General features: G+C 34.6%; 1 protein-coding gene across 1 annotated transcript; it reads left to right on the plus strand.

Moving 5' to 3' along the window:
- Positions 1-2,822: 2,822 nt before the first annotated feature.
- LOC130730163 (uncharacterized) lies at positions 2,823-4,754 on the plus strand. Its single transcript, XM_057582095.1, has one exon. The coding sequence runs from the start codon at positions 3,147-3,149 to the stop codon at positions 4,473-4,475; it is 1,329 nt and encodes a 442-aa protein (XP_057438078.1). The 5' UTR covers positions 2,823-3,146; the 3' UTR covers positions 4,476-4,754.
- The last annotated feature ends 9,654 nt before the right edge of the window (positions 4,755-14,408 follow it).

Raw genomic sequence — 14,408 nt, forward strand, 5'->3', positions numbered from 1 at the left:
AAGTGGTCTAATTTAGTATGGTGTATATCTTACATATAGTATAAGTTTTGATAGTATAAAGTTTGATAGTATTAGACAAAGTTCGATCAAAACTTTATATTATCCAAAGTTTGGTCATACACCGTATAAATTATCATGTATTATTTAAATTAGTGCAATCTTATGTTTAGTGAAATGTTAAATAATGATAAACAGTGTAAAAGTCAAATACGGAGATGATTGTAGTAGTGGTAGTAACACTAGTGGATGTGGAGGCAATGGCGGTGGTGGTGGTGGAGATAACGACGATGGTGGTGGAGGGTTTAGGTTTTAGTATAGAAAGAGCATTTCCAATGATTCTCTAAACTCTTGAGAGCACTGGTCCAATAAACTAAATAAGTTAAAGCCCCAAAGCAAACGAACGACTTAATTAGAACATCATGCACCTAGTTCTAAAGGCTATTGTGCCTAGCTCCTAGCCACAAGCCTTGGGGGTTGTGTATCGGTGTAGACTGGATAACTTCTAAAGATGAGCACGACACATTCCAATGAAGCCACATCCAGAGAGGGGCCAGTTTGTATTGCGACCTATACTCCACGCTAGGCCCAATGCGAAGACATTTGACCAATAAAGGAACCGGTCGTCAGGATGCATCCTCCTGTGCACCTTGACAGTTAGGAGAATCTCTTGACTCTATCCATAATTCATGTAACTTAGTCAACTGGTTAGCCACCCGACATGGGGATTATGACACTTTCTCATGCCCCAAGCTTTGACCTACGTCTCTTTCTTATAAAAAAAGATGGTAAGCTTCAGAAGTGCGTCTCATATGGTAGCGCCTTTGGAGCACACAGTTGCCATATGTCCATAAGCTTATATGGGGCGGCCTTTCTGTGAATCTTCTCACAATCCACCACTCACACTAAATGAGGTGCTCGATGACCTCGTCTAATTTTTAACAAGCCACCACTGGTGGAGGAACCCTTGGAATGCTTAGTTTCTTGCGGAAGCTTGGATTGGAATAATTAGTTGTCATGTTAAAAAGATAAGACATAGAATAGACAAGAAGTAGCTGATCTCCGACAATGATACTACTTATGTCCTCATTCATAAATTGCTTTTGAGAATTTTTTGTCCCAAAATATATGTCACTTTATAATACCCATGAAACAGTTAATACTTATCCTCATAATTAATATGAAAAATATAATAATTTTGAAAAAAAAATTAACTTGGAAAGAGAAATCTATGGATAATTTAGGAAAGTTTATATACTCCATCTGTTCCTCTTTATAAGAACCAAATGGGAAGTGCACTTTGGTCATATTTATAAGAACCAACTTGAAATTTGTGGTGCATTACTTATTTTTAGACAAGAATGCACTTATTTAATTGAATTTTCTCTCTCTTTCCACTTCAATAGCATTAATGATGCATAAAAATTAAGAATAATGAGTGGAGAGAAACTTTAGAAACTTGATATAAATTGAGAAAAAAATTAATACAATTACCTAAATTTCTTAAAGGGTGTGAAGTAGTTGCTTAATTATTTAAGGAACGGAGGGAGTAACTTTTTATAAATTTAATGCTTGTAACTAATTTTCTTAATCCTAAAGAATAAGATAAAAGTGATGTATAAATGAAAAAGTAACTGCATATTGATCATCAAGAGTTATTTGACGTCCCCGAAGATTAGCCCAAGTGGTAAGAGTTATGGAACATAAAGATTGAGTGAGATGAAGGTGAAGGGTGATTATTCCTTCTTCCTTATTACTACTTTCATTCTTATTTAACTGTATAGAAAGAAAAGAAACACACATATTAAGGAACTCAATTATTGTTGTTAATTTTCATAAAAATATTATTTGTTTTACTATTTTACATTTCTAAATGTATTTTATCTTTTCTCATTTATTACTCCACAAGAGTATTATTTGGAAAAACATCATTTAATGCTCTCTTAAAATGCTAAGTAGATAAATATATAAGAAATTTTTTTTTCCTTCAAAGTTCATCGTTAATAAGGAACGAAGTATTTCTTTCTTATTTTTTAAAACTTATTATTTCTTTCTTCAAGTAACTTATAAATTTGTTTAAAAAAAGTAACTTATAAATTATTTTTAAATAATTTGTTTTCAATTATCATTATTGACTTTTATTATTGATTACAAATGCTCTAATTTCCTAAAATTCGGTTACTGCGTATTTTGATTATAAACAACAATTATTACACTTTTATTAATGATTAATTTGCATCAATGATATTGTATTTTTAAATTTTGTTGATTAAAAGTGCTATTATAATTACAATTAAATGGACATTTATGCCTCAATTCGTCTTGTGACCCAATCTCCACGCTTTGCCCATAATGAAGACGGATCGTCTAGATGCATCCTCCCGTGTACCATAATAGTTAGTTGAATCTCTTGATTCTCTTCATAATTCTTATAACTTAGTCAACTAGATTAGCCATCCGGTACGGAGATTAGAGAGCCAAGGTTGAGAACGGTCCTCACCCTTACAAAAGAGGGAACCTCTTTGTACAACACACTCTGATCAATACGCTCAATACAATGTTAAACCTTTTATGTTCTTGGTCAATCTAGTTCCCAGAGTCTATACTAAAAACAAATGTATAAATGTCTATTTCATATAGTGTAAATTTAGAGTAACATTTAAAAAAATCCATAGCTTCAAAGGTCAAAACCCCACTTTAGTAAAGTAAAGTAAGAACATTTATCATCTTAAAATATAAAATTCAATACTTATTACAGTATTAATTTTTAATAATTAAAAGAATTGAAAGAAAAAAAAAACACATTAAATAGTTGAAGGTGATTTTACAATGAGTGCAGATTGTCTGTGTGTGACATAATGTGACCAAAAATCTGTGTGAAGCAAATGACCCAACAGTCTCTCATCTCACAAACACAAACACAAACACAAACCCCACTCCTCTATCCCCCAAGCAGAGCACGACAGAGAGAGCACTGAGCACAGCAATCACCAGAAGCTAGCAGAATCGTGGAGTGGAGATAGCTATAGATTCTCTCAACCCCCCTCACTCCCACTACCACCACCACACGTAACTTCCATCACTGGTGTGAATCTCACACACCATTCACCAAACCAATTTCACAACAACAACAACATCATCATCAGATAATGTTTGGTCTCAATCTCAAACCAAAATCCTCCTCCACCACCACAACCACCACTGATTCCAGTACTGGAATGGGTATGCTACTAGTCTTGTTCCCACAAGACAAATCAACCACCAACAAATTAACCTCTCTTTCACCTTCAAAATCCCTTCTCTCCAAAACACAATCCACCATTTCCATTTGTGCCCTTCTCCTCTTCACCACCCTCCTCCTCTTTACCATCTCCACCATCCCCACCACCACCATCACCCCACCTTCTTCCTCCTCCACTCCACGACGGCGCACTTCCCTTCTCCAGAAACCCACCTTCGCCCTTCAAAAAATGGGCACTCTGTACAGAAGAGGCACCAGAGCCATGCCTGATCTCCTCATCTGCCACGTCGCCGACGAAACCCCAACCGACGACTTCCGCCTCTTCCTCCGCCTCCTCCACCGCTCCTCCCTCACCGCCTCCACCGACGTCATTTTCATCTTCTCCTCACCTTCCTCAACCTCCACCTTCTCCCCCATTGTCCTCCAAGAGAATCAAGCCTTTCTCTCTCTCCTCCACAGTTACTCTCACCTCAACCGCACCCACGCGCTCAACTCCACGTTCCGCCCCACGCGCTTCTTACACAAGGGAAAGCAAGTGGGAAGTGGAGAGCCATTGTGGGGCCCAAAAACCCGCAGCAACAGCAGCAGCAACAGCTTCACCAAAATCAGTTATGGGTCGGTGCTGAGCTTCGACGCGACCGAGCTGGACCCAGAGAATTCTCTCTCCGGGTTCCTCGATCGCGTCCCGCTCAGCCTCCGCCGCTGGGCTTGCTACCCAATGCTGTTAGGCCGCGTGAGGCGCAACTTCAAGCACGTGATGCTCGTGGATGCAAAGAATGTGCTGGTTCAGTCCGACCCGTTGGGTCGGGTCAGAACCCGGAGCCCCGAGTCGGTTTTACTGTTCACTAAGCACGGGAGGATGAGACAGTCAGGGGTTTCTCCCGCCGTCGTCATGGGCGGCGCGCGCGGTGTTCGGCGGCTGGCTGGTGCCGTGGTGGTGGAGATTGTCCGGGCCGCGACGCAGCAGCACAGGAAGAGGAAAAACCCGGTGACGGACTCGTCGGTTCTGAGTCAACTCGCGAGCAACGAGTTCACTTTGAGGAATAAGAGCGTGCGGTTGATGGACTCGGCCGAGTCGATCCCCGAGTTTGGTTCTTCGCATAACTCAGGTGCCACGTCATCATTTTCTGATTATGCAATAATTCAACGGGGTTCGGGTAATCACGACGTTAATTCTGTTATTAAGAAGCAAATGTGTTCGTCGGTGGTTGATTCTTCTGTCTATAGGGATTGTTAAAAATTGGTAGCAATTAGCAAAAGCAGAAAAATAATAATTACTTAGAAGGAAAAGGAAAATAAGAAAAGAAAATTCATTATTGTTATTTTTTATTATAAGAGTTTTCACTTTCACTTTCACTTTCACTCTGCTCCATTAGCTAGTTCTTTTCCCTATTTATTTGTATATATTATTGTCCATCTTGGAATTACAGTTTTGTATTCTTTCATGGAAAAGTTATGGACCATTGTGTTCAATGGTGTGAGTAAATAAATGGAGCTGACAGAAGATTACCATGCCCATTGTAGTGAATCACAATATTCTATAGTATTTATTGTATTTTATTATTAGAATCAGAGCATGCTAGGAAGAAATAGAATTATATCTTAAACAATCTTAATTTGGACTCTGGTTTGTGATTGTGGTCCTTCTTTCTATTTATTTATCTTTGGATTTTGCAATTGAGGGGAGGGGGAGGTTGGTCCTGAAAATGTTGAATGCTATGACTCTCAGTGGCCTTTAATTGTGTACAATGTCCCTTACGTTAGTCATTATAATCAGATAAAATGTCAGTTAAGTTAGTCTTTACTAACATTTTATACAATTAAGAATCATGATGAGTATTGCTTAAGTCTAGGGACAAACTTGTTAGCATCTAACAATTTTAAGGCCTATTTTGATCATTCAGTCTTTTGGAATTATTGGTTTGGTGTTTGATTCATCAAAATAGAAGTGTAAGAAAATCAGCTTAGCGTAATGATTAACTCACATTATCCTTTAATCAAGAGGTCAGGGTGGGTGTTTGATTCTCACCTATGGAAATGAAGTCGTTTACCCTTTAGTGTTAAACAGTAAACCCTTGTAACACGAGATAACTAATCAATGCTATTTACGATACCGTAGTTAAAAAACAAAGTGTAAGAAAATTGGGAAGTAAATGAGCTGTAAGGATGGATGAACTGTAAGAAGAAGGTGCAAATTGCAAAAGGCATTGATGAGTACATGTGCTTGAGATCTTTTTGGCTCCAGCAGCAAACGCGTTAGCAATTAATATACGAAGCAATATTGTTTGAAATTCCCGCGACTTTAATACGACAGAAAGTGCAGAAAACGTGCTTATTACGCGCCCCTGTTTTTATAGCCAAACGAGGCCAATTTTTACTTCGTGCGGCGTTAAAGCAGTTAATTATGGGGTTGAAATCATGAATTGAAAAAAGGTTACAAGTGTGCATTTTAATGTGGAGGTGCTCTCGTTACTCCCAAAATGGTTCCCTTTTTCACCTTTCGTTTTTAAGGCTGCCAAAATTGAAGGGACCATAGTCAATTGGGTATCTAATGTTTATGGGTAACTTGATAGTGAAGTTACTGTCTAGTTTGATGAATAAAAAATTGGTAGGTCTAGTGGCATTTTTATTTTTATAGTAAAGTGTGCTATGATGAACGTGATGTGTGGTCCTGTTAGGGAATATGTTCTAGATGAGGCTATGGGGCATGTTTAGTGAGGACAATTAGTGTTTAAAAGCTAAATTAGACCCGACTAACATGATTTATTTAAGGGAGTACGATTTTGTTAATATCCATTTTTTCAGCTAATGCTCTAATTTAAGACTTTACTTGAAATACTCATTGGACCAACTAAGGAAGGTGACCACACCACACAGGAAGAAGAAGAAGTTATAGTCTTTGAAGTTACGGATCACTGAATTCGAGTAGCAAAGAATACCCGAACTCTTTGAGAATGAAGACTTTGGTGATTGTAGGAGGAGAAGCCTCCGCTAAGGCTTGAAAAAAATCTCTTTAAGAAGTAATGCATATCTACCCAAATATATCATCTCCACCTAAGAGTGGGGACTCCGTGAACCTGATGGTCGGCTTTTAAAATAAAGATTTTAGTTGTATTGGTTGCGATCACGACAATCCCATTGTGATCGAGGCGCAAATAGTCAATGCAATGATGTGCGTAATGCTTGTAGATTAAGGAAATTATGATATCAGTTTCGCCCCTATTTTTAAAAGATGAGACTCGCTTGTAATTAAGGAATTATTCTCGTTTAATCATGACATTATAGGGTTCGGAGGCATCTGTATCAGTCCTCTCGGCTACTATGAGACTCGACTCACTTTGGAGGTTTGAAACAACTCCAAGACAATTAGTTATACAATGCGATCTTGGGGCAACCTTCTCCAAGAGTCATATCTTTTAGGTAAAGGGTTGTAGCCCCCAACACACATGCATAATTTTCTTTTACATCTCATCATTGGAAGAGAAACACACATTCGATTAAGAGGAATTGTGCATATTGATTTGGAAAATCAAATTTTCATAGTTCCGAGTCAAGTCGCCGATGGTCGTGGATACAATTCCACATCAACTTCATCATGAATTTAGGTACGCTTTCCCTATGTTATTAATCTCTACTATAAACTCTTGAAGATTTGAGATAAAAACACTTTAATTAAAAATGATTTTGTTATTCAACATGATCTCCAATGAATTCTAACATTTATTACTATCATTCTCTCCAACATAGCCTTTTTTTTTAAATATGGATAATTTAGTAAAATTACCTATAAACTAGTTGTAACAGATTTATCAAACTATACTATGTGCATAAAGATTCAATTTGTAAATGTGAGAATGTTGAATCATGCAACTATGCAAGAGAAAAATGTATAATAATATTGGACCACAATCCACAAAAATCTTTTTCATATATATATTCAATGCTTATTGCCCGTGGCTTATATGTGAAGAGAAGGAGACCCATGGTGAGAGAGATCAGAGAAGGCCAGAGGAAATAATCGTTGAATTTTTATTACTTTAGATGAAAATTAAATTAATACTCAATCATATATCTTTTCCTTTTCACTATGAAAGGCAATATAAGTCACCGACACCAATAATTGGCCACTTGTTTCAGCACAATTGATTAGAGCAAATCTCAATGGATTTAAGTGTTTATGATACCCTATCCACTTATTGGAGTTTCTTAGCTTGTTTTTTCTTCCTCTTTCATCTTCTATGGTTGTTTCAATTCTCTTCTTTTAAAATGATTAGTCCTTTTTAATGAGAGGATTAAGTGGTTTCGTATACACAATATAGATCAAAGATAGAAAGATAGAGTAGAGATAGCTGGAAGACTTTTAAACCTTGAGCTGTAAATTAAGGATCCATGCTTACCCAATAATGTGAAAAATATAATATATAGTATGATATATGAAAATTGGTTTATTCATAAAATAAATTTGAGAATGGTTAGGAAAAGGGAAAAATGTGACAACGAGAGAATGATAAACCAGAGAAGTAAGTCTCACTCTAACATTATTCCTTAAAATGTTAGAGCAGAACTTGTTCTCTACAAGTTCTTTATAGAATATCAGAACTTATTAAAAGTGTTCATCCTTGTAATATTATCTATCTTATTGATATTCAGTCATGGCGTTTTCCATGATCTTCCTAACCATTCTCATATTAATTCGCGTAATAAATCACCAATTTTCCGGTCTTAGTCATATCTTGTGTTATATATGGTACTTTTTAGTAATTCTTGACTCATTCATAAAACATTCTTTCACCTCATTTTAAAATCACTCAATTTTAAAATGCGTAGAGCGAGATATGATCGAGTTTGACTAAACAAACATGAATTCTTCTTCTTGTTGTTTTTGAAATATTGTTTAAGGTAGATTAATTTCAATCCTAGTTCATTTAACCATCCAATTATCAAGGAGTTCACAAAATTTGGAATCTGCCCAAAATATCAATGAACAATATATGGTCCCGCCACAACTTTTTTTCAATGGTTTACGTTATACAACACATACTTAGTTTGTTCACCTATCTTTTTCAAAGCCAGAATCAGAATGTTGTTACAATTATTACTATTGTGGAGAGCGTTTGATAACTTATACCGAAGCTGATTCTGAAGAAACTTCCATATATGTATATACTCTTGTAACTTGTAAGTGTTGGTGGCTACATTAGCAATTGGACCACATTTCATTTTTGATATTGACTTGTTCGATATGATCACGTTGCTTCTTTCAAATGCAGCCATGGAAGTGTTTTGTGTCTAACCTCACAATGGAATTATTCTTATATGTTTTCCTCTAATTTCCAGCTTCCCATGAGGGTTAAATATAGCAAATTTGATTTCCATATTTCCCACACTAGCAAACTTGTGTGGTCTAAGGAAAATGCATGCGTGTTCAAAAAGGTCTCAATCTAATCACAAGGTGTGATAAATTTGTGAACCACATTCACAGCACCGACAAAGACATACTTATAAATTTACCTTACAAAATCTTAAGGAATTTAAAAAATTAAGGCTTACTTGTATTTTTGTTGCTCTATTTTAGATTTTATGTGATTTTAATTAGTCCTTTCAGTTTGTTTTAGTTACAAGTCCCATACTTTCAAAACTAAGCAAATTGTCCATTTATCAACTCATATATACAAATAAGAAATCTTTTAATCTTCATTTTCAAATATAAGTCAATGTATTAATTAAATACTAATTTAATTTTAATAAATATTCACAACTTGAGGAAATATTAAATAATAATAATAATAATCAGTAAAAGTTAAAGTGACTTGACCTTCACATTAATAATAATAACATAATATATGACCTCTAAATTAATTAGATATTAATATTATTTAATATTATTCATTATTAATTTCTAATAGCACATTTCTTTATTTTTTCATATCATTCATAACTTGAGAAAATATTTAAAAATAATAATTATTATAATAAGTAAAATTAAAATTGTCTTAATCTTTACATTAATAACAATATTGATTAGTTATTAACAAAATTTATTTATATAGCTAATCGTAAAATGTTTCAATTTCTCATATGTTAAAATTAAAACTAATTTATTTTGATTTTGATTATTATCACTGAGAATGTTTTAAATATTAAATTAAAAATTATTACTTTATATATATATAATATATTAAGTATTAAATCTAAGTATATGCATATGTATATATAAGTATGATCGACTCGAGTTTTGTAGACAAGAAAATTGACTTGACTTATATATTAATATTAATTAGTTACTCATATAATTTTATATGATTCATTATATTAATTCATCATTGAATTTTTTTTCATATTTTCATATATAAAAACTATTAGTATTATCATTATTAATTTTCTTTTATTAATCACAACTTGAGAAAAATTTAAAAATACTAATGATAATAATTAGTAAAGATAAAATTGACTTAACCTTCACATTAATAACAATATTTATTGGCTATTAATAATATTTTATTTTTATGACTAATCATACATTTTTTCAGTTTCTCATATATTAAAGTTAAGATTAATATTATTTTAATTTTGATTATTGTCGCGTTAAAATAAGATATGCTTTTTAAGAGTAAGGGCACCCTATCATATATGAAATATAGGATTGTGTGTTCAGTTATCGAACACAATGGACTAGGTGTGACCTAACTATATTTAGGTGAATATTTATAACTTAGACACTCGAATTGAAGGTTATCTCGTCCAATTGCAAAAGCTTTTCCCTCATTCAGCTATTTATCCTGATTTTGGAAAATGCCTAATCACTCATATAATGGCTAACACATCTTTAAACTTATGTGTTTCTAGCCATTATGAATGACCAATTTTTGAGTGTCAACGAGTAGATAGACTAAATATGTAGTTAGTTATTTCAAAAGGAATCCTGCTCCGGGGTTTCAAAATTCCAAATCACTCACTTTTCAGGAGCAATATGCTCATAGTCAGAAAATTTGATAGAATTCACACAAAAATTTATCAAATTTAAAAGAAAAACTACTTTTTAATATAACCAAAATATTCAACTTACATTAGAGTAAGCATAAAAAAAAAAGACTTACATTAGAGTGGGCTACTAGAATAAGTAAACTTGTTTGATTAAGTTAAGATACTATATTCACTTTCAAAAAAAAAAAAGTTAAGATACTATATTTAATTCGTCGTGTACACGTAAACTTTTATAGCATTTTAAAGAAAAAAACAGAACATATGCAAGAGTGGCTATAAAAGTTTTGGTGTCCTTTGTGGTACCTGCAGTTGAATAAGTTCAAGCAATAAAAGGCAACATGACGTGCATCAAGCGCTTAATTTCCTAAAGTTATAATTAAGTTGAATTTCAAAGGATTTCGTTATAAATTTGTACATAATCTCAAACTTTTCTTATGACTATATTGAAAGGTAAATTTTAACTACTCCTATGCTTATAGTACTTGAATGAATGCTTTCAAAATATAGGTGACTTGATAGGCTCTTTAATTTGCTAACTTGCTTGTCTCTTGATATCAATGTACTATCCTCGAATATTTCCTTTTATTGTTGATTTTCTTATGACCTTTTGCCACGTTATTTCACATGACTTAATCTTTTTTTACTATTATTCTTGGTGTGTCATAGTTCTGTTTGGGAGCATCCACATTAATGCATGATATTTGTTATTCAGTAAAAATACTTATAGGAGGCAATTTTTTAGAAAATAAAACGTGCATCACATGAATTTTTACACCATATCATGATATGGGTCTAGTTTTTTTCGTATGAATTTTTTCCTCTCAAAACACTCAAATTTGAAACCTTAATTAATAAAATCAGACATTATTTTTCAACAAAAGAGAGCTATTTTATGAAATTTTCTGCCAAATTTTTGTACACTTGGGAAAGATATGTATATGTCGCATTAATAACTGTTGCCGTGAGATATAGGCTCCGAGGGACATCCGCTTTCTTGCATATTTTCTTTAAAATTTTATTGCGAAATTAGCTTCAAACTTTATCTATGTTTCTTGTGAATTTTCAATAAAATTTTAGATATTATATATTTTTCTAAGGAAAATTATGGACATTTGTTGGAATTTTTTCTTACAAATTGTGACGGTTTAACCGCTGCAATAGAGAACTCACATAAATTGTTTCTTGGTGAATTCTGTGGTGCCTCTCATTTTTTGTGGGTGTGGTGCCTTCATGCCATCTTTCAAATAGAAAAGCGACATGTGTATTATTTTTTTCAATTTTTTCTTTTTCATTTTTTCTTATAAATAAAAAATAAATTGTGTTTTTAATTTCAGGAAGGGTTTTTTAGCAAATAATTGAAAGTTATATCTGATTAGTTTGGTTTTTACCATGAGTGAGATTTAATTTTAACTTTGAACATTGAAACAGACATTGCTGGTTCATATTCTTTGTGTTCATCTTCAACACCCCCAAGAACCCTAACTTCACACTTCTTCATCTTTCAGAAAGAGAAACCTTCAGGAATCCAATTGCACCTACAGGAATCAATTTCCATGTAACCCCATGGGTTCACTGAAATCAGATCATCTCCGTCCAAAACGAGGTCTTCCTCGACCCAAATCCCAACCCAGCGAACAACCGATGACCATGGCCACCTCTGCGAGCTCGATCTCGATCTCGTTACCGTCGCCTTCGACAAGCCTCGCTAGTCTCTCTCTTCTTTCCTCATCGAGGAGATCTATTTTGCCTACTCCACCACCACCGTAAGATCCTCTGTGAGATGGTTCTTCACCGGACTTGCAGGAGGTTGTAACATCTCTGTCGTCATCGAAAACTCCGATTGAGCCACCATGGCGAATGAAAACTCTCTCTTCAGCCCGTACAGATCTTCGAAAGCAACACAAACTCCTCATAATCCTTCCCTTTCGCCATCAAATCACCACAAAAATTCTCCTCACCTGCAAATCGAAACCCCAGAACACAAAAATCACGAAAGATTCAACCTAATTGTTCGAATTCTTGACGCATGCAACAGATAGGGTTCACAGATTGGAACAGAGAAATTGAAAAGAGGGAAAAATGGAAAGTTAGGGTTCTCGGACTTGAGATCTGATGTTGTTGTTGTGTTTGTTTTGCGTGGGTGGGTTTCGTTGAAGAAGGTAATGTTTTTTCTTCAATGCTGAAACTAACCCTGCGATGATGGCGATTCGTTTTCTCCAGTTTTTCCATTCCTTGCCTTTCTGTGTGTTGTATTTCTAGTTTTTTCATACGCTCGATATCAATCAACATTAAATTCTTGTAGACTATCTAATATTATCAGATTCTGAAATTTTTTAGGAGATAATTGATTCACCCTTGTCGATTCACAGAGGTCGGCGGCGGCGACGGACCTCTCCATGGGTCTCTCTCAAGAAGATGAAAAAGAACCCAGGCAAAGAAGAACAACACTTGAACAGTTATTAATGTATTAGGAACTATAGGATAAAAACTCATTTTTACTAAAGTAACTAATAAAGTAAGATCACTTAACAAATAATAAAACTTCTATTTTTAAAAATAAAAATATTTAGAAAAGCATTATTACGAAAATAGAAAAACCACCTCATTAATATGTGATTCTATTCTACTGGTCCAACTAGACGGAGGCACCATACCTACAATTGGAAGGAGGCACCACAGCAGACCCCTGGTTTCTTTTACAAATTGTGGTGATTTTAATCGCATTGCTGCAATTTCCAATGTTGAATTAGTACGTGCTGGTGGTGCAAGAATAATTTTCCAATAACTGTTAATGGTACTACTCTAATGAATATTACCTCTAATGAATATTACTTGCCATGAATATATACATTTCAAGTTTCAAATGATTGTCACGAGTCTATGAATTGGGGATTTGGGGTCCCTATATTTTTTTTTGTCTTGACCAAGGTATTCCCACAACCGACAGCCATGAGACTATTTCTTTACCCCACGATTAGCGCACTAAGCGGTAGGGGGCTGACCAATGAGTTTTTTCTATTCGCAAGAGTTGGGATTCGAACCCCCAACCACTTGCTTAAAGATCAAGTGCTAAACCACTACATCAACTCACTTGGTTTATTTGGGTCCCTATATAATGAATGATATTGTTAAATGCATGAATCTTATTATATTAATATATTAAGTCTTATCTCAAAAGAAGATTCAAATGCACATATTCTCAGCATATCCCACGGGTTGCTCATGAACTCTTTATTTAATTTCTTTCCTAACATAGCGACATGAGATAAAAATTTCAGCTTCAGCACCATATCTCTTGTGAACCTGTTGCTGTAGGCCTTTAGGCGCTAGCTGTACCTAACTTCATTAAATTCTGTGGAAGCATTCTCTATTTAAAAGATTTAACTCTCCTAAAAAAGAGGTAAGTCAAAACAACTGAATATTGAGAAACTCAGGGTTCAGATTTTAATTAGTGATCCCATTATTTTTTAATTCCAACGCATATATTAAAGCATAAATAAAAAAACTTAATAAAACCCCTAACCTAAATAAAAACCTAATCTAAATAAAAACATAAATTAATCAAAACTAATCACTAATACTCCCTAATTGAAAAATAAAAAAATCCAACACATCAATCCCAAACAGATTATTCCAGACTCTGGTGTTAAAAAACCAGCACAAGAAGTGCCAAAGAGATGCAGATACAAACAGAAAGAAAAGAAAACAGCAGGCACGGGGCCAAGAGGGAAAGGAAAAACAAAACAGATTAAACCAGAGCAACAGCAGCGGGAATAATAGCATCACCGCCCAAGTCTCCCTAAATCCATAATGTATCAAATTGACCCAGACAGTGTTGAAGCTTGACAGCACCTCCAAAGAGAACCCACACCAAGGTCAGATAGTGTGTACCCCATAACCAGAGCTGTGCTAAACCACGAAATTGCTCCTCATCCCAGAAGACATCTTCCTCTAATTGCTCTTCCAACGCATTGGGATTGGGCTGACCTCTTCACCACCACTGTTGTAAGACCTAGGATTTTATAATTAAATAATTAATTTCCAGCTCACGCATAAGACTCTATGTAAGCGTGAGTGGAACTTGACTTGTGTTTGAGGTATTCACTAATGTTATGAAGACGAAAGTTCGCAGTATGTTTAAGGATGACACTATAGTCATTTTGATTGATAGCATGAGTCATATTCG

This window comes from Lotus japonicus, chromosome 1, assembly GCF_012489685.1.
Source record: "Lotus japonicus ecotype B-129 chromosome 1, LjGifu_v1.2".
Classification (NCBI taxonomy): domain Eukaryota; kingdom Viridiplantae; phylum Streptophyta; class Magnoliopsida; order Fabales; family Fabaceae; genus Lotus; species Lotus japonicus.

Bases quoted from the DNA above. Each gene is read 5' to 3' on its own strand.
- LOC130730163 (XM_057582095.1), top strand. From the start codon at position 3,147: ATGTTTGGTCTCAATCTCAAACCAAAATCCTCCTCCACCACCACAACC.